This window comes from Anguilla rostrata, chromosome 3, assembly GCF_018555375.3.
Source record: "Anguilla rostrata isolate EN2019 chromosome 3, ASM1855537v3, whole genome shotgun sequence".
In the NCBI taxonomy this organism is placed as follows: domain Eukaryota; kingdom Metazoa; phylum Chordata; class Actinopteri; order Anguilliformes; family Anguillidae; genus Anguilla; species Anguilla rostrata.
In genome coordinates, this window is record NC_057935.1 from 37,695,251 (window position 1) to 37,714,380 (window position 19,130).

General features: G+C 42.5%; 1 protein-coding gene across 1 annotated transcript in view; it reads left to right on the plus strand.

The window, feature by feature from the left end:
- pla2r1 (phospholipase A2 receptor 1) overlaps nt 1-19,130 on the plus strand; it is a 47,977-nt gene that overhangs the window by 13,672 nt on the left and 15,175 nt on the right. Inside the window, exons 10-21 of the mRNA XM_064327404.1 lie at nt 2,209-2,321; nt 3,011-3,180; nt 10,972-11,180; nt 11,293-11,438; nt 11,825-11,909; nt 12,460-12,595; nt 13,142-13,177; nt 14,997-15,157; nt 15,694-15,755; nt 16,098-16,201; nt 16,668-16,804; nt 17,260-17,377. Of these exons, the coding sequence (XP_064183474.1) occupies nt 2,209-2,321; nt 3,011-3,180; nt 10,972-11,180; nt 11,293-11,438; nt 11,825-11,909; nt 12,460-12,595; nt 13,142-13,177; nt 14,997-15,157; nt 15,694-15,755; nt 16,098-16,201; nt 16,668-16,804; nt 17,260-17,377 (1,477 nt within the window). The remainder of the gene's footprint in view (nt 1-2,208; nt 2,322-3,010; nt 3,181-10,971; nt 11,181-11,292; nt 11,439-11,824; nt 11,910-12,459; nt 12,596-13,141; nt 13,178-14,996; nt 15,158-15,693; nt 15,756-16,097; nt 16,202-16,667; nt 16,805-17,259; nt 17,378-19,130) is intronic.

The following is a 19,130-nucleotide window of genomic DNA, read 5'->3' on the forward strand; positions in this document are numbered from 1 at the left end:
TTGATCTGGGGTTAATTACGTGGAGCACTGCCAATTTACCCCCAAGGCAGGTGCTAAATATCACACTGTCCCATATCACACTGCGATATGTTAAAATGCATGTTATCCTGAGTGAGGGTGTCTGCCGAGTAAATCATAGCAGAAATTGTGGTTTCTCCTTGAGATAATTACGGGAATCCTGCTACATTTTTATGCGCCGGGATTCATTTATGCAGCACTACATTACTCAGATCCGGTACGCGACAGATTTCTGGCAGAGGTCTGGACTGCTCAGATTAAGACACGTATGAAAAGGCTTTCTGTCAGTTCTGTGAACCAGACTGTTGGTAATCGGGACAATAAGCTTATTCAAGCGGCTGAGTGACGTATTGTCTGACTTTCGTATCATGCTGAGGTCTTATTTAGCAGAAATTACTCATGAGCCTCGTTGCTCGAGAGACTGATGTGTTTGGAATGCCCTCAGGAGACAAACAGTCTCACTGTGCACACGCTTGCACACACCCACTCACTTTATACATCGAGGGTGATGTGTGCCAAAAAGAAAAATAGATGTTACACAAGGAAAAGGAGTGTAAAATAAGAGGTCTTACGGTTAGTCAGATTAGATACTGAAAAAGAAAGTAGAAATAGGAATGGTTTTACAATGTTTTTTTCCGTGTTTTTTTCACATCTCTGTTTATTCATTCCCTGGTGGCACTTTCTTGAATTGGCGGTGTCACCCACTAACACTGTAATGCTCTTGATGGTTGCAAGGGGGGTGATTGTTTGCAGTGTATTGGATTGCTTGTAAAATTGGATCAGCGACGCACCCTATCAGGCTAGCATTCCCTCTACAGCTAATGCACATACAGCTTTGTCATTCAAAATCCCCCACACCTGTTTCAAATGAGCAAAGGGATTATGTTTTGACAAATGAGGATATGGGAAGTTGAGCAAAACAGGAAAATGGAGCAGAAGTAATGGGAAAAAATCAGTGATTCATGAGTTTTCTTTTTGTTGCTGACATTCTTTCGTTTTACATTCTTAATGCTCTTTTTTTACCTTGGTCAGAAATGACCCCTCATTTTGTGCCTGTCATGCCTGTTAGGCATGGTGTCAGGCAGGTGTTACTAAGACGGTCTTTGTAGTCAGATATTCCATCTCATAAATCAATGTGGTAATGTGCCTGCACTGTGGAGAGGGAGGAGGGTAATGTTAACATGTCTCTCATGTAAGCTCCATGTCTGCTCAAAAAGCCCCTGTCTGCCCAAATATATGTTTTCCAGACATCTTAAAATCCATGGTAGTATTTTTTTATGGGTAGTTTCACTACTCTTCACCATGTAACTTCATCATATTTACTAAAATTTATATTGTATTGTATATTATTAAAAGCATTATTAATATTGTATAATACTAAATTAGAAGAACGTGTTCTTTGTGTTCAAGTACATATTTGAAAGTTAATTGGAAGGATTTAAATATTAAGTGCAGGTCATAAACAGCTTGTCTGTTTTGAAGAGTACTGGTCTGTCCTTAGTACTTCCTCCATAAAATCATGAAAGGAGGCTATAGGATCTTTCCAGCTCGACGGCTTCCACTGGAATTAAAAAGCATTCCTTCCTTGTGTGAGTTCAGGGGGTGTCCGTGACAGCCATTGGTCGCCAGTGCAGGAGCAAATGGAAGCCACTTGTCAAAACAGAGGGATTTGGGGGTCTCGTTACCCTCCCAGATGGTCACTTGCAACTGACGCCCCCAGGGTCCTCTGCTGCATTAGTTTGCTTGTTTTACCCGCGGCTGTTCTTATTTGATTAATTGTGCAGGCTCCGTATCTTTTCCATGACGGTGGATTATTTTTACTGTAATAAAATGCATTGGGTGAAGGAGTCATCCTGTAATGCGAGTGTGATTGTATCTCCCGCTCTCGTCTTACATGTGCTTCTTCTGTGTCAGTGGCTTGGCACTTTATTATTTTCATTTGGTGTTTTTTTTTGCGATTTGTCTTAAAACTATTTTAGAGCACTTTGTCATATCTTTATTTTTTTACGGTTTGTGATAATAAATGAATGGATGTAATTGGAAACATCCAAAGAGCACAAATATAAAACCTCCGCACTGATTTAACCTAATTCTTTAACATGGAATCATTTTTCCATACTAACAAGTGCAGGGACTTATATGCAATAGTAGACATGAGAACAATTTTTGTCTCTGCATTTGTTGTTTTAGGGTTGGAAGAGGAGAGGTCATTTCTGCTACAAAGTTACAGATTCTTTACAGAACTATGGAGATGCTTTGGGAGGATATTACTGCAAAGCACCTCTCGTCACAGTGGAAAACAGGTGATATGCCTCATTGTGTGTTCACTTTCACACCTCCCTCATGGGAACAAATTTGTTGTGGTTCATTGCAGTTTATTCATCGTCTTGCTGTCAGATTTGGTCCAGGAATGTTTGATTCATCAACCAAGCCAGTATACAAAGTGTTTGGCCAGGTCTAAGATTAGAAAGCAAATCAGGAATGTAAGTAACTTCCATGTGCGTCACAAATTTAGGATCTGTAGGATTAAGAGTCAGCCGTCAATAAAGAAGACAGCTGGTGGACCAAATTAAGTTTTGGCTATATTGCAATGTGGACATCCTGGCGATACCAGTGTTTTACGTTCCTTACACATGGTCATGCATGGTCATGTGTGTAATCTGATTTGGTACACGGGATACATGTGAACCAATTTCCATACTTAATTAGAATTTATCACAGCTATTTGTTTTAGTGTTTCGAGAACAATTCTGTTGTTATACCGATCATAACACACATCCTCTTCTAATGAAATTATAATGAGTGTGCTTTATGTTTACATGTTTATTCCTTCGATACTGTCAAAATGTAGAAATGGAATGAAAGTTGTGTATGCAACATTATAATAAGTTTTTTATTGCATTGCTTGTGTCATGTTTTGACTCATCAATTTCAATGTGATACGGTCTGTTGCCATTCATGACCAGTTATATTTCATATTTTCATATTTCAGATTTGAACAGGCCTTCATAAACAGTCTGATAAATGCAGTCAGTAGTCATGTGGGCCAGTACTACTGGATCGCCTTGCAGGGCTGGGAGAGACCTGGGGAGTACAGCTGGCTGGCACTCAATGGAACTACCCAGCCACTTCTATACACCAACTGGAACCGACATCAGCCAGGTTTGTAGAGCAAAGGCACAGATTTGCCTTTGTTTTAAAATCATGTGATCTGTGATGTCACAAAGCCCTGTTGGAAATTGCAGTTGGTTGAGCCTGAGCCTGGTTTCAACCCTTTGAAGAATAGGCTTTTTGTAATGTTTTTTTTTTTTTTTTCAGAAAATTTTGATGTCAGTGTTCTAAAACTCCATTGCTTTCAATTACCAGTAATTATTACCAATGCTATTATTTCAGAAATGTTGAAATAACAGCATTGTATAAAAGGTTTCATTATAAAGTAGGCATACAAACATGCTTGCAGCAAAAAAAAAGAAAAAGAAAAGTGATCTAGAGTGTAATTAATCTTTAAAGGGTGGTACAGTTGGTTTGAAGCTGGTTTGGAGATGGTCAAGCTGGCAACAAGATGGTTGAGATAGCAACCGTGCTGGCAAGACCATGTCCAGCTGGTGGGCCAGCTTGGTACAGACAACAGACCATCACCAAATTCCAGATGGCATCCAGTCGGATCAGAAGCTGGTTCCAGCTGGATTCCTTCTTAGACTGGTAGCTGGAATTTCCACCAGATAGTATACAAGGAGGCTGCTATGACACACATTAGCAACAATGGCCCTGCCCCAAATTTGAATGTTTGTGTCCTAAGGACATGATTTAACACCCCTGGGTTAAAGCATACCTGAATAGCACCTGAAGAGGGGTATCGACTTGAAGGGGAATTGGTACAACTCGTCTTTTGGAGTACGTTTCTATCATCAATCAAGAGACAGAGGTATCTTGCCTGTTGGCAGGAGGTGAGATGGTAGTTTCATGAGGTGATTCCAACCGCTGCTAAATTTACATGCTTTAATTCCTGAGCATGTCCCAGCAGGGGATTCATGCAAGACAGCTGAATCACTACAGTCAAAGAGATCCAGTGCCTTACTGCCTGAAGATGAATTTATGCAATTCAGAACACGTGCTTTATTACATATGTCTTATTTCAATAATATGGCATTCTTGTAGTTGTCAAAATAACAAAAAATAATTCATTTTAAGTTGAAAGGTGAGAGAAAACATAACTTCAGTTAGGCTTCAAAAATAGTTGTTTTGAGGTATGAAGAAATGTACCTTTGTGAGTGCCCTCCGTAATGTTAGGGACAAAGGCATATTTTTTCTTGATTTGGCTCTGTACTCCGCAATTTTAGATTTGTAATCAAACAATTCAAATGTGGTTAAAGTACTGTTTCTCGGATTTTATTAAAGGGTATTCACACATTTTGGTTTCACCATGTAGAAAGTACAGCATTTTTTATACATAAGCCCCGATTTCAGAGCACCATAATGTTTGGGACATATTAATGTTATGTAAATTAAAGTAGTCATGTTTTGTTCTTTGTTTTATATCTTGTGAATGCAATGACTGCATGAAGTCTGTGACCCATAGACATCACCATGTGCTGAGTTTCTTCTATGGTGATGCCCTGCCAGGCCTGTACAGCAGCCATCTTTAGTTCCTGCTTGTGTCAGTAGCTAGTTGCCTTAAGTTTTCTTTTCAGCATATGAAATACATGTTCAATTGGATTCAGATTGGGTGATTTGGCTAGTCAAGAGTTTTCCCATTTTTGGTTTTGAAAAATTTTTAGCGGTATGTTTGGGATCATTGTCTTGTTGTAGGATGAAGTTCTGTCCAATGAGTTTGTTGCCATTTGCTTGAACTTGAGCAGATAAGATGCTCATGTACACTGCTACCATCAGCAGTTATTTCATGAATAAGGTCATCAGTTTGTCTCTACCCTGTGACCTGCAGGGATTTCAACTTGTATTTCAATGGTTATCCTCCAGAGGTCCCCATAGGCACAGCAGTCAAGTAACGAATCATACAATTGAGTTTCTAATTGAGACATTTATAAAAACAATGGTTTATCTAATAAGTGGAGTCAGGAAGGATGGAAGCAATGAAAAGCATGTCTTTGAGCCAGTGGTCCTTACTCCTAGTCCTGGAGAGCTGCAGCATCTGCTGGCTTTAGTTGTTACTCAGCATTCGAGTAGCACAACGATCGATCAGTTAAAGCAGTTGATAACATCTGCTTTACCTGGTTTCTTGGGTCTGATTCAGTCGCTGATCTTAAGGAGAAAACAAAAACCAGGATTGAGTATCATTTCAGTAAAAAGAAAAATGCGTCCATATAAAACGGGTGTCGAATCTTATCTGGAAAGGGCCATTGTAGGTGCAGATTTTTGTTTTAGCCCAGCACTACGACAGCTGATTCTACTTTATTGTGCAAGTTAGCAAAATAGATGGCATCATGAGGAAGGAGGATTATCTAGAAATACTGAAGCAGCACCTCAAGACATCAGCTAGAAAGTTAAAACTTGGTCGAAACTGGGACTTCCAGCAGGACAATGATCCTAAGCATATCTTGGAGTGGCCATAACAAAGCCCTGACCTCAATCCCATAGAAAATTTGTGGACTGAACTGAAAAAGCGTTTCCGAGCAAGGAGGCCCACAAACCTGACTGAGTTATTCCAGTTCTGCCAGAAGGACTGGGCAAATATTCCAGCGAAGTATTGTGAGAAGTTTGTGGAAAGCCACCCGAAGTGTCTGATTCAAGTTGAGCAATTAAATAAATCTGTCTCTTAGCTATTATTTTGAAATTACATCTTATGGAAATAAAGTAGATACCCTAATTGATGTGACACAGGACATGTATGCTAACATGAAATGGGTTGAGTTGTGAAAAATTGAGTTTGAATGTCTAGCCTAGGTATATGTTAACTTTTGGCCTCAACTGTACTTTATCAACTTTGATTACTGAAGTGGTGCAACTGGGATAATTCTTTGAGAAAGGGCTTGACAAAGATGCTCTAGCTGGAGGACTGAAGTACCATGTGAGAAAACAAGGGAGACAAACTGGTGGCCCTAATCATCAATGAAGACAAGTGATCCAGTACCTGTGGCAGCCATATATGCCCAAATAATAACACCCCCACCACCATGCTTCACAGATGAGTGGAGTGCTTTGGATTTTGGACAGCTCCTTTTGGCCTCCACACTTTGCTCTTGCCATCACTCTGATACAACTAATTCAGTCCATAAGACCTTTTAGCAAAGTGTGACCTGGCCATCTGGTTTTTTTTGCGGCTAACTAGTGCTTTGCATCTTCCAGTTTAGCCTCTGTAGGTCTAGTTTTGAAGTCTTTGGCTAACATTAGTCACTGGCACAACCACGCCTGCTCCCTGGAGAGTGTTTTTGATCTGTTGGCCAGGTGTTTGGGGGTTTTTCTTCATTATGGTGAGAATTCTTCGGTCATCAACTGTAGTCTTCCTTGGCCTACCAAGCCCTTGCAATTACCGAGCTCACCACCAGTGCTTAATTTCTTCTTAAAGATGTTCCAAACTGTTGATTTTGGCAAGCCTAAGGTTTAGTCTATGTTTCAGACTGTTTTTCTTTTCCTCAGCCACTTAATGGCTTCTTTTTCCTTTATTGGCACATCTCTGGTCCTCATGTTAACAAGCACCAATAACAGACTCTAAAGTCAATGAAAAGCCTAGAATCAAGACTAGCTGCCTTGTATCTGCATTAAGGAAGCAATTAACTCACCAGACCTATAAAAAATACCTGTGAAACCATTTGTTAAAAGTGCTGTAGTTTCTTTGGTAGTAATTCTTAATGGTGAAACCAAAAGGTATAAAAATACCATTAATAAAAGCTGAGAATCTGCACTTTACCCGCATGAATATGATTGCAAATATGTCTTTTATATGAAGGTATTTATTCCCCATGTGTTTGTTGAACAGATATATTAAATGAATACATGCTCATTGAACTTCTAGGCCTCATTGATCTTTCATAGTTCAAGTCCACTATCATACTGTCTTACTCCGTTAAGGTGATTGGCTGAATGTGCATAAATTGTAGATCATAGTCACTTACATCCTGCAGTACATTCACAAGCACATTTACAAAAACCCTTATCTGTAATACAGAACAGATGCATCCGGTCATGTCAAATCCAGGTCTGCATACAAATCATTGACTTCAGGAAGTTCTTTAAGTGCAGGGCTGTCTAAACCTGTTCCTGGAGATCTACCATCCTGTAGGTTTTCATTTCAACCATAATTTGGCACACCTGATTCTACTAATTAGCAGCTCTCCATGATTTCTAGCTGGTGAATGAGGTGTGCTTTGTTAGAGCTGGAGTAAAAACCTACTGGATGCTAGATCTCCAGGAACAGGGTTGCACAGCTCTGGTTTATGGACTATATATGTTGCTTATGGCATGAGTATTCATTTGAGGAAGTGCCTGTATATCCTCTATATTTACGGCCTTTAAAGGATGATTTGGTACTTAATTGTTGCCCCTAAGCTTAGCCATGCATTCTGCTTACCACACTCTTGTCCTTCCTACAAATGTGTTTTGTTTCAACTTTTGTTATGCATTATTTTACACCACATGCTTAGTGTTAACTCTGCGAGACACTCTGATAGAGTACTTGCGATCCCTGTAGCACCCATATAAAGTCTGTCAGAGTTGAATTAACACCAGATATTATACTGTGTGAGTTCATTCACTGTTGCATATATGATGAAAAAAGTGACACTGATTTTTATTTAATAGTCCACGTTGAGTATAAAGCACATTGTGAAAGCACACACTGGCAAAGTGCTTATGTCATTGTTTCATCACTTCCTGCATGTGCCAAATACTGGCCATTTATTAATACAATTTTTAACAGGGGGGCTTCTTCACAGTGATTATTTGTGCTTATATCTCTTCATGAAAAGCAATCACAACTTTCCAATATAGAACAAATTTAGTCTGTTTGAATTCCCTTTAACTTGTGATTTGGAAGGAAAGAAAGGTTATGTCTGAAACTTTCCATGTCTTGCGCGTAGATTGATAAAGATATTAATTATGTATTTCAGTAGTCCGGGGGTGTTTACCATGTAGGCTGGCAAATATCCTGCTTTCAGCCTCATTTAACATGCAGACTAATACTCTTGTGGCGATCCACTGCTCAGCAGTTTTGTGCCTGGTGACAACAGTATGCGGGAGTCAGAGTTAAAGTGTCAGAAGGTGAGGGAACACTGTTAGCTTAATCTCACATGTTTGCAGAGACCTACTGTGACAGATTTTCAGAGTGGAAAGAGTGGAAAGACAGTGGGGCGGTTTAGATGAAACTGTTCTTTAAAGCATGTTAGACAGCTGGCCAGAAGACAGCAAGGGCTGTAAAGTAGGCGGTATACTTAGTAAGAAGTAGAATTTCTTGAGCAATGAGAACAACTGAAGAACAAAAACATGTGGTGTTGTGTGTTGTCATGGTGCAGTGTGCAATGGCCCCCAGGGAGAACTTTTAGAAAATGTCTTTCTTGTTCTCCGACCTCCCCCTCTCAGCTATTGGTCCAAATATCACATGGTTGGTTACGTCACGGTTGAGAGTTCAGAGGGCAGACTTCACATGCTAATGTACGGAGAGTCAACGCCAATCTCTCTTCTGTGGAGATGGGATTTCTGTGAATTCCCGCATGTTTGATGAATGGTGCTACTCGTTTCAGCAAGTCATCAAAATGCCTAGCACACATTCGGAAATAAGAGAAGTGGACCCCCTCATTCATTCTCCGTCCTACTCTGTTTTAGAGGACGAACGTACCATCTCCTTCGCCTTTTTTCTTTTTTTGCATAGCTAGATAAACTAAAGCCACTTTAAACACTTTAAACTTTTTGTTCTGTGTTGTGATCTCGCGTAGCCCTTTTCTTAATACATCCAGGTCTGGATGAGATTCCAGCCCCAGTTAATAGCTGCCTCGTAATTATTCTGTGCCCCCCAGCGGCGTGGAGTGACATTAAACGGTGCGGTGTTCTCACTGAGTATACCGACAATGGTGTTCATGGACGTGTTCGCTGGTGGTTCTCAATCCTGAAGTTCTTTCTTCTTACTGAGTATACCGTCAGCTTAACACTCATAGCCACAACCTGAGTTGGTGAGATGTACTGTTTATTTATTTATGTATTTTCTGACAGAATATATAAAATAAATAAAAAATAAAAAAGAAACAGAAGTTGTGCTTGAGAGGTCAAAAACCCAGAGGAGCTTACGGGAGACCCCACCCACATAAAAAAAGATGCTATTTCCATACTAATCCACAAAATGAAAGAACACTCAGATGTAAAATGTCCACTGATTTCACTGAAAGTAACCATTGCTGATTTTTGCAGTTATAGTATTCATGCTTTGTATTTTCATAAGTCCTACTAGACTCTCCTGGTTGGTTCTTGGTCAGATTCTAGTGCAAGACTAAACATCTGCCCAAACTCCGTTCTCCAGGGTTTAGGAATCAGTTTTTTTTTTTTTTTTTTAAAGAACCTAAATTGTCTGATAGTGACATGGAAATAAAGTTGTTTTGCAAGACATTTTTGTTCAGAGAAACCACATGTACCATTGAACACATCAAATTACCAGACAAGCAGACACAAAATCTAACCAGGCTTGTCAAAATGCATCATTAAGCACCGCCCGACTTATTCACAAGCATGTTTTCTGTTTGTGTGTAATTGTTGCTTGAGGAGGCTGGTAATCGTTCCTGCTCCTGCCCCTGGTGTGGGTGTTGGTTCACACAGGAATTCGCAAAGACACTCTCCATCAGCCTCTTTCATCTCCTGGGAAAACTGTGAAACCGCACTTAGATACAGAACTCTACTTCCCTTTTAAAGCTTCAGCCCAGTCTAAAGAATTTGGCAGAAGCCTTTTTTTTAGAGCAATTGGATCTTATTGCAGCACATTTTCGTTTTTACAGAGAGAAGCTGTCGAGAATTATTTTAGTGTGATGTAAGAATGTAGAGATGTTTATATTTAATGAAACAAGATGTGCATGTATTAAATACAGCAAACATTGAATATTTGGGATGTGCGTGAAGAAAGCTAGGAGCCCATTGATATCCTTTTGTATTTCAAAAAATTTTGTTCACTTTTGTATTGTGTTTTCTTTGAGTCAGCTGTAATTAAATGTAATTAAACGGTTTGCAAAGACCGTTCTATTGTGATATTTAGTTTAACATAACATTCTGCCTGCCAGGCCTCATGGCTTCTGTACTGAGCATGTTGTGTCTTCCCATACATTGGCCACTACGTGTTTGTTCAGTGTGAAAAGTCCTGCCATATTTGGGATTTATCACTCATTTTACAGCCGTGAACAATTCATATTGGCTGTTAAAAACCGCGCTGCATTTCTGGCTTCGTTTGGCCATGTCTGGAGTGACAGGGAGGCCTTGTCTCATCATTCCTGTCTCGGCTTTAGCTGGTTATCAATGTGTTGTGTTTAATCTCTTTCTGTGCATAGGAGTGGATTTCACATTTAGTATCCCACTGAGCTGTCTGTCACACCCGCTCTCCATGGTGGTCTTCTCACCCACACACATTCAGTCCTTCATCTCGTGGTGTACTTCTTGCACTTTTTAAAATATTTAACAATGAAGTCTTTTTCTTTCTTTTGTTGTAGCAGAAGGAATTAATTTGGACTCTTAAACATTTGTAAGCTCCTCATAGGGTGCTGGTGCTCTGTACAGTGTGGAACTTTACACAGCAAAATCCTGTGTTAAATCATCTCTAATAGTCCAGCAGGGCCTCAGTTTACTGTTTTAGAGTTTAAAGTCTTCTTTCAGAGTTGTTTTTTTCCCTGTGTAGTACTGTACATAAACCAGTGAAATGTTTTCGATATAGTTATTTTTAGGTATGCCCATGCTATTTAGATCTTTTGGTTTTACATGTCACTTGAATTGTGTTAAGGTATGTTTGCATTTCTCTTCCTCTATCCACAGTCAGCAGTGCTGGGTGTGTAGCAATGAGTGGCGGCCAAGCACTGGGCCGCTGGGAAGTAAAGGACTGCAAATCCCATAAGGCCTTCTCAGTGTGCAAGCAGAGCATCAGCAGTTACCAGGAAGTTCAGACACCCTCCACCGACATTGATAAGGCGACACCCTGTCCACCCGGGTGGGAGAGCAACCCCGATCTGTACGAGTGCTACAAGGTGAGGCGGTGAGGCGACGGAGCCTATTTGGGCTTTACTGCAAGCTGAGCTGTAAGGACCTACTGCTTGTGGTGCTCGGTCAGTGAGATGTGTTGTAAACCCTCTGGTCTAGGTGTTTCACAATGAGAAGGTCCTAATGAAGCGCTCATGGGAGGAAGCGGACTTGTTTTGCCAGGCCCTTGGGGCAAACCTCGCCAGTTTCTACCATTTCGAGGATGAAGCCTTTGTCAAATGGATACTAGAGACAATGTTTGATTGGTCAGCTGGATTTTTATTTTTTCTTTGCATTAATGTATTGCATCTGAGAATTACTAAACTATTCTGGCTCTGGCTGATACTATTTACTATAGTCATTCTGCTATAACTGTGTGTCTTGCTCTTATATGACTGCGAGTTGTTAACTGTGATACTGATGTGACTTTGATATCTCTCTCCGCTGTGATTGTGCATGTCTTGAATCACTTTCCTCGCTTGGTTCTGTTCATCACTTTCACTCTGACTGCTGCTTGCTTCTGCGAATTTGTGTCTGACTCTGCTGGTTTTCCCTATGGCTGTGTCTCTGACCGCTGTTTCTGACTGTACCTCTGTGTCTCTCACACTGTTATGTCCTTCACTATGTCCCTAACTCTGCTTTGCCTGTAAAGGACAGAGAACCGCATGTTCTGGATAGGATTCAACAAGAGGAACCCACAGTCCGAAGGTGCTTGGGAATGGTCTGATCGTACACCTGTAAGTACCAACGCACCACCATTAATCTCAGTGCCCTTTCTTACCACGGAGAAAAGTAATGGCCCTTTATCCACAGCAAGTTTTAATGATTATGGATTAAAGAACCCATTTACAGCTCAGTTTTACTGGAATAATTGAGGACAGGTATATTGAGTCTCACTCATGGTTTGAACCTCTGATTACATTACAGGCGTTTAGCAGACTCTCTTATCCAGAACAACTTACACAACAATTTTCACATAGCGTTTAGATTGCGTCCATTTATACAGCTGGATATATACTGAAGCAATGCAGGTTACAGTAAGTACCTTGCTCAAGGGTACAACGGCAGTGTCCTAACCGGGAATCGAACCTGCAACCTTTCGTTTACAAGCCCAGTTCCTTACCCATTATACTACACTGCTGCCCTAATCTGATCTTTTGGTCCACACCCCATGAAACACACCATCATCAAATGGAATGCAAAACATGGAAATTTAAATAGGAATGGTGCAAAGCTATTCATCAACTACTCGCTTAATGAATTGTGTTGTAATATTTTGTTTTTCAGGTTGTCATGTCATTCATAGAAGACAAAAACAACGAAGACGACATGCACAACTGCGCTGCGTACAGTTTCCCAAACAACGCCGTGATCCCTCAGCCCTGCAATGCCAAACACGAGTGGATCTGTAAAACACTCAAAGGTACAGCGCAGGGCTTGTGTTTTAGAACACTCTGCCAATTGCTTTTCGTGGCCGTTCAGCGTGACCCATTGACAGTGGCAGTTGCCCCAAGGGTATAATATTTTATTATGGCTGTCTGTCTGTCCTCATTTTAGGTTGAAGCTCCATCAAACAGTTAATTGTCTGCAATCTTTTTCTTCAGTAATTAGATTTGAAAAAAAGCTATTTATAAGTTTTGAAGAGCATTACATTACATTACATTACATTACATTACAGGCATTTGGCAGACGCTCTTATCCAGAGCGACGTACAACAAAGTGTATAACCGTAACCAGGGACAAGTGTTTTGAAAACCCTAGAGGGAAGTACAGTTCCAAGTGTAGGGAGTGACTGCATAGTTTAACTTGGACCCTGAGCAACCAGAATGTGGTCTGTAATATCATAAATGTAAATGTATTAATTTGTCTGTGGAAGGGCTGTGAATCCAAACCATTTTAGCATATACTGTACTACTGTGTATTGCATTATTTATTTTAATTATTAACGATAAATTTGTCTATATCATAGGTGTGGAGTTGCAGAGGCCATATTGGTACATTGAGCGTAAGTGAAGCACTACTTACTGTGTCAATGATTCTTGGAAGTGTCTCTGTGTTTCTTGGTAGGGAACATCACTGGCCAGTGAAATGATGGAAATGCATTCGAAGCATATCTCTGCCATTTGACTGAATGTGTTTCCTATACCCAATCAATCAATCAATCAAAATTTATTTCTACAGGACACTTCATACACAGAGGCAACTCAGTGTGCTTTACATAAATAAAAGCAAAAGGAACAAAGAAAGTACAAAGTACATAAAATAGAAAAAAAAAACATAGTGACTAGGGAATAACTAGAGGTCTACTTCCACAATTAAAGTGCAGTAAGCATAGAGTGCAAGTTCAATCAATAGAGTTCAATCATAGGCACATGAAAAGAGAAACGTTTTTAACCTGGATTTAAACATTGCTACATTTGGGGCACATCTAAGTTCTTCTGGCAATTTGTTCCAGTTTAATGCAGCATAACAGCTAAATGCTGCTTCACCATGTTTAGTTTGGACTCTGGGCTCTACTAGCTGACCTGAGTCCATGGGTCTCTACTCGGTTTATACTCTTTAAACATATCAGATATGAATTCTGGGCCTAAACTATTCAGTGGTTTATAGACTAGTAGCAGTACTTTACAATCTATTCTGCAACTAACTGGAAGCTAGTGTAAAGATTTTAGAACTGGAGTAATGTGCTCTGTTCTTTTCGTCCTGGATAAAACTCTAGCAGCTGCATTCTAAATAAGCTGTATCTGTTTAATGGTCTTTTTGGGAAGTCCAGTGAAGAGACCATTACAGTAGTCCACCCTACTGGAAATAAAAGCATGAATGAGCTTCTCTTGGTCTTTTTGGGACACCAAACTCTTGATTCTGGCTATATTTCTAAGATCATAGAATGCTGTTTTAGTGATTGCTTTGATATGACCGATGAAGGTGAGATCTGAGTCTTTTAGACTATTAGACCCAGGCAACCCTGGTCCAGGAGTGCCAGCGCAGTTATGGTTTGTGTTCCATCTGAGCTGTGTCACCAGAGTTTGATGGATGATTAAAAGTCTGAGTCTGAATACTATGAACCGTGGTCAACATGGTCAACTGCATTCATAAAACCTGATTATTAAAAAGGCGGGGATGGGGGGAGGGGGGGGTGGTAGTACATACCCCACTGTTAGCTTTGGCAAATTTCACTCACTTATTTGTTGCTCAGCAGAAAAAAAGATAAATAAATTCTGTCACAAATAAGAGAGAAAATGTGTACATGCTACCCAGACAGAAAAAAAAGTTAGAAGGGTGCCCTGGTTTAAATCATTGTGGAAAAGATGGACAAATCTCCAATTTAGTGGCATAAGGAGGTAATAGTCAAGAATATATACAGTTTAACCAGTTTTACCTTTCTGTGACCAGGAAGAAGTATAATGTATGACACATTGATGAATCATTGATGCTGGTTTTCCCCTGAGGGGCTCGGTCAGTTGGCCACTTCAAGCCTGGATTTCCCAAGTCATTGGATGACTTAGCCTGTTTTGTCCTGACCAGGGTAGGGTGGGCTTAAATCAGGCAGGAATTTACCGGAAAAGCATCCCCTAATGACTCACCAGACATTATAGCAGTGATCAGGAAGCATAGCACAATGAGAACAAACCACAACCCCCACCCCCCCACCCCCCCACCCCAAAAAAAGGTCATTGTTTCAGCGTGGTTTGCCGATGACAGTGAGGCTTGCTAATATTTCTTATCTGAGCGTCTTTGTTATTTACAATATTTCTGTCTGCTGAGCGCAAACATTTTTTTGTTTAAGATGTGGACTTGCGTTATGCGACGCGTTCTCCCCACAGACGAGGACCCTTGGGTGTTCCGCAGAGGGGCCGAGTATTACATCGGAAAGCAGCCCTTTCAGTGGGAGGCCGTCTCCTTCGCCTGCAAGATGCTGGGGGCAGACCTGGCGTCCGTCCATTCGGCCGAGGAGCTCAAGTTCATCAAAGGGCGGATGGAGAAGGTTCAGTGACGGTGCCGCCGCGGGGAGAATCCTGAGCCCAGTATTGGGATAGGGATGCTGGGACGTGACTGGGGGAACAGAAGCATTAACTGCCATGTGCGCTTTGGTGCTGCACTGCAGCGACCTGTTACGTCTGTTATACGGGCGTCTGCAGAACAGAAATGTCGTGACGTTAAAGAGATCGACAGCTGTTTATCCGTCTGACTGGTGCCCCCGTTTCTTGGCGGCAATGTGTTTTTTAAAACGGGCTGTTCGGTTGGGATGACATTTAAATGCATTTGGTTCACTGCTGCTTCGTGAGAGACAGGCAGTGATGTGTTAAAGCAGGGCAGCCCAACCCCGTTCCTGGAGGTCTAACATCCTGTAGGTTTTCACACCTGAATTCGACAGCTAGAGATTTCATTGAGCTGCTAATTGGTAGAATCAGGTGTGCCAAATTAGGGTTGAAATGAAAACTTAGAGGGCAGTACATCTCCTGGAACAGGGTTGGGCAGCCCTGTATTAAAGTGTTCATGCCATTTTGCTCTCCTCACCAGCTGTCTCAAGGTTCTGAGTGGTGGATTGGGCTGTCTTTGGACCCGGTCAGTAAAGAGTACAGGTACATTTGGAGTTCTCACATCATATTGCATCATGCAGAGTATTGTTCTTTTTTACACTCACCCCCCCCCCCCACTCATCTTTTTGATTCCTCCTTTCCCCCTGGCACATAGCCCAGCCCGCTCATATGGGGAGCATCTTTTCCAGCTCGGTATTTCATTTTATTTTTTTATTTGTCTGAAAATCTGGTTCGGATAACTCTCTCAAGGCCGGTGTCAACGTGCCAACCTGGACTCCAGCCAGATCAGTGTTTGTTTGGTGGAGGGTGTGTTGGGTGCAGGTGCTGGATTGTGTTGTTTTTGTGGACGTTAGCAGTGAAGGTGTTGTTCACTGTGACGGGCAGGTGGACAGACGAGTCCCCGTTGGATTACCAGAATTGGGCGCGAGGGAGTTCCCATCAGTCCCCAGTGACAAACAGTGCCTGTGTCTACATGTCCCCACCGTCAGGTGAATACACACACACACACATACACACAAATATAAACTCGCACACACACACAGGTAGGCACAGGTAGTGCACGTACACATTCTTCCACCTCCAAGTACTTGTAGGTGGAACATGCGTAAACACACATACATCCCCCAAAACACAATAGGGTAGACACACATGCACACGCTAACAAACACTTGCACACATGGACACACAGCAATAAGACTAACAGCTATAAGTACACAGACACACCCATGTTAATGTGTGCACATGTACAAACACATACAGAAAAAACATTAATTCTGCCAACACAAACACTAGGCCAGGCTTGCACACTTGCACACACACACGCACGCACACACACCCAAATGAACACACACTGCAGTCACAGTGCTCTAAAATTGCTTGGTCATTTATGTGAATTCTTGGACTACATGTCACCGTTGTCCGGGTGGATATGGCTTTGTCCCACATGAATCACAGGGGCGTGGTCGGCGGGTCAGTGCACTGAGTGGCGGGGCTACGTGTGCAAGCGCAGGACCGTGTCCGTCTCGGAGATTCCCAGGGAGCCTCACCTTATCGGTGGCTGCCCGGAGAAGTGGCTGTATTTTGGACACAAGGTGACATTACGGTTCAGCTTATTTTACCTTCATTTTAAAGAAACAGTAGTGAAATTCAACTCTCACGGCCACATGTGTTCAGACATACATATTTATTTATTTTCGACTGTATGAAATGGTCCTTGGAAATTCTTTTCTATAATTAACCTTTTTCACAGAGGAGGATTGACTGTTACAGCACAAATCTATAGACTCTGTTGTGTGCAGTGCCCTCTAGTGTATTTTTGTGAGAAGGTGCAGTCTCTATAAGTCCTGAGACATAAATATGTCAAGATGATAATATATGCTTATGTGAAGCTATTACATGCTTCTAATATATACTAGCTGAACACACAACCACTTACAAATATACATTTTTATGTTCAGGGAGATCCTTTCATTTTTTAAAAGCAGATTTTGTATTCTGTTTGTGTTACGCTTTGTTTATTGTGTTGTGTCTTGTGATTTGATGGCAGTGTCTTCTCCTGCACTTTCCGAAGAGCCCGGATGATGGGAAGAGCTGGAAAGACGCTCAGGCGATCTGCTCCTCCTTTCAGGGCTCGCTGGTGGCCATAGAAAATGAGATTGAGCAAGGTACTCTACGGTGGGGTGTGTCAGGTTAACCTGGGAAATTACTGGTTTACAGAGTTAACCCCCTGGAAAAGTGCTTAATCAGTAATCTGGTTGCGCCATTGTCTGAATGTTACAACTTCTTTTTGGAAACCACAGAGGCCTTGGTTTAAATTCTGAGTGTGAATGACTTTCGGTGATTTCTTATCACATCATTCTTATCAAATCACACCAGGCAGGCAAATTATGTCAGCCAGATAAACTCAAAATTGTGATCAAGCATTACGTTATTGTTCTGCCAAAACAATAAGTAAGAGTGTTGTGATTTTCAGTCGTGTAATACTCAGGACTATACCTCCTCTACATCACAACCGTGTGTCAGGCGGGGGGGGCGGGGATGGACCCAAGCACAGAGTAAAAAGCCAAAAGTCAAAAAATGGGGAAAACCAAAAGACTTTAATAACTAAACAGGGAACACAGGGAGCCGAACGCCTCGCAGGGCGACTAAGAAAAACACAACAAAAACCTCAAAAATTCACAAGGAAACAAAAATCCAAAATCCAAAAAACGTGGGGAACAGGGCAGGCAGGCAGGCAGGTAGCAAAAAACACAGGTAACAGGCAGGAACAGGAACAAATGGTACAGAAACAAAAGGATCCAGCGCCTGAGTGAGGGAGAGGGAGACTTAAATAGGGGCGACGCAGACGAGACACAGGAGGGCACAATGAGCAATCAAGCACAGAGAGGGAGGGGAAACACGAGACAATTGGAAACTAATAAATGGATAATGCGAACCAATAAAACAATTAACAGAACAGAAAACCGAGGTGCGCCATCTGGCGCAAACAGAGAAAAACACAGGGGGAAGACACAGAACCCTGACAGTACCCCCCCCAAGGGATGGCTCCTGACGTCCCAGGAGGCCGACCCTGGGAGGGGGTGAACTGGAGGGCGGGGACAGGGAAACAGAACAGGAAACTCGGGACAAAACTCAGGAACAGGAGACACAGGGCTGGGCAGGACCCGGGCGACTCGGGGGAAACTCAGGGCCCGCACATCGGGCGACTCGGGGGAAACTCAGGGCCCGCACATCGGGCGACACGGGGGAAACTCAGGGCCCGCACTCGGGCGACACGGGGAAACTCAGGGCCCGCACTCGGGCGACACGGGGAAACTCAGGGCCCGCACTCGGGCGACACGGGGAAATTCAGGGCCCGCACTCGGGCGACACGGGGACTCAGGAAACCAGGGGGAACTCAGGAAACCAGGGGGGACTAGGACAGGGGCAAGGCAGACATACAGGACTGGACTGGGGCCAGGTAGACACAGGACAGCAACGAGACGGGGCACGACAACACTGGACTGGGTAGGGCAAGACTGAGAGGGAAACAACGGACTGACAGACACCGGCACAATAGGGAGACCTACAAAGACAGACACAGGGACAAGCAGGCGGGGAGGCACACGGCGACACCGATGGACACACAAAGGGACAGGCAGACAGGGAAGGCGAGGGGGGAGCCCAACAACTGACATAGGGACTGACACACAGGCAAACAAGACAACACACGCGGACTGGCACACTGACAGACAGGCGGGCAAACACGTTGGCCGATGGGCTGACGGCCTGGGGGGCAGACAAACAGGCCAACAAACTGGCTGACACACATGCGGGTAGACTAACAGACAAACAGGCGGGCAGACAATTAGACAGGGGGGCCGGGGAACACACGGACACACCAAAGGGAGAATGGACACCGGGGGGAGCGACGAGACC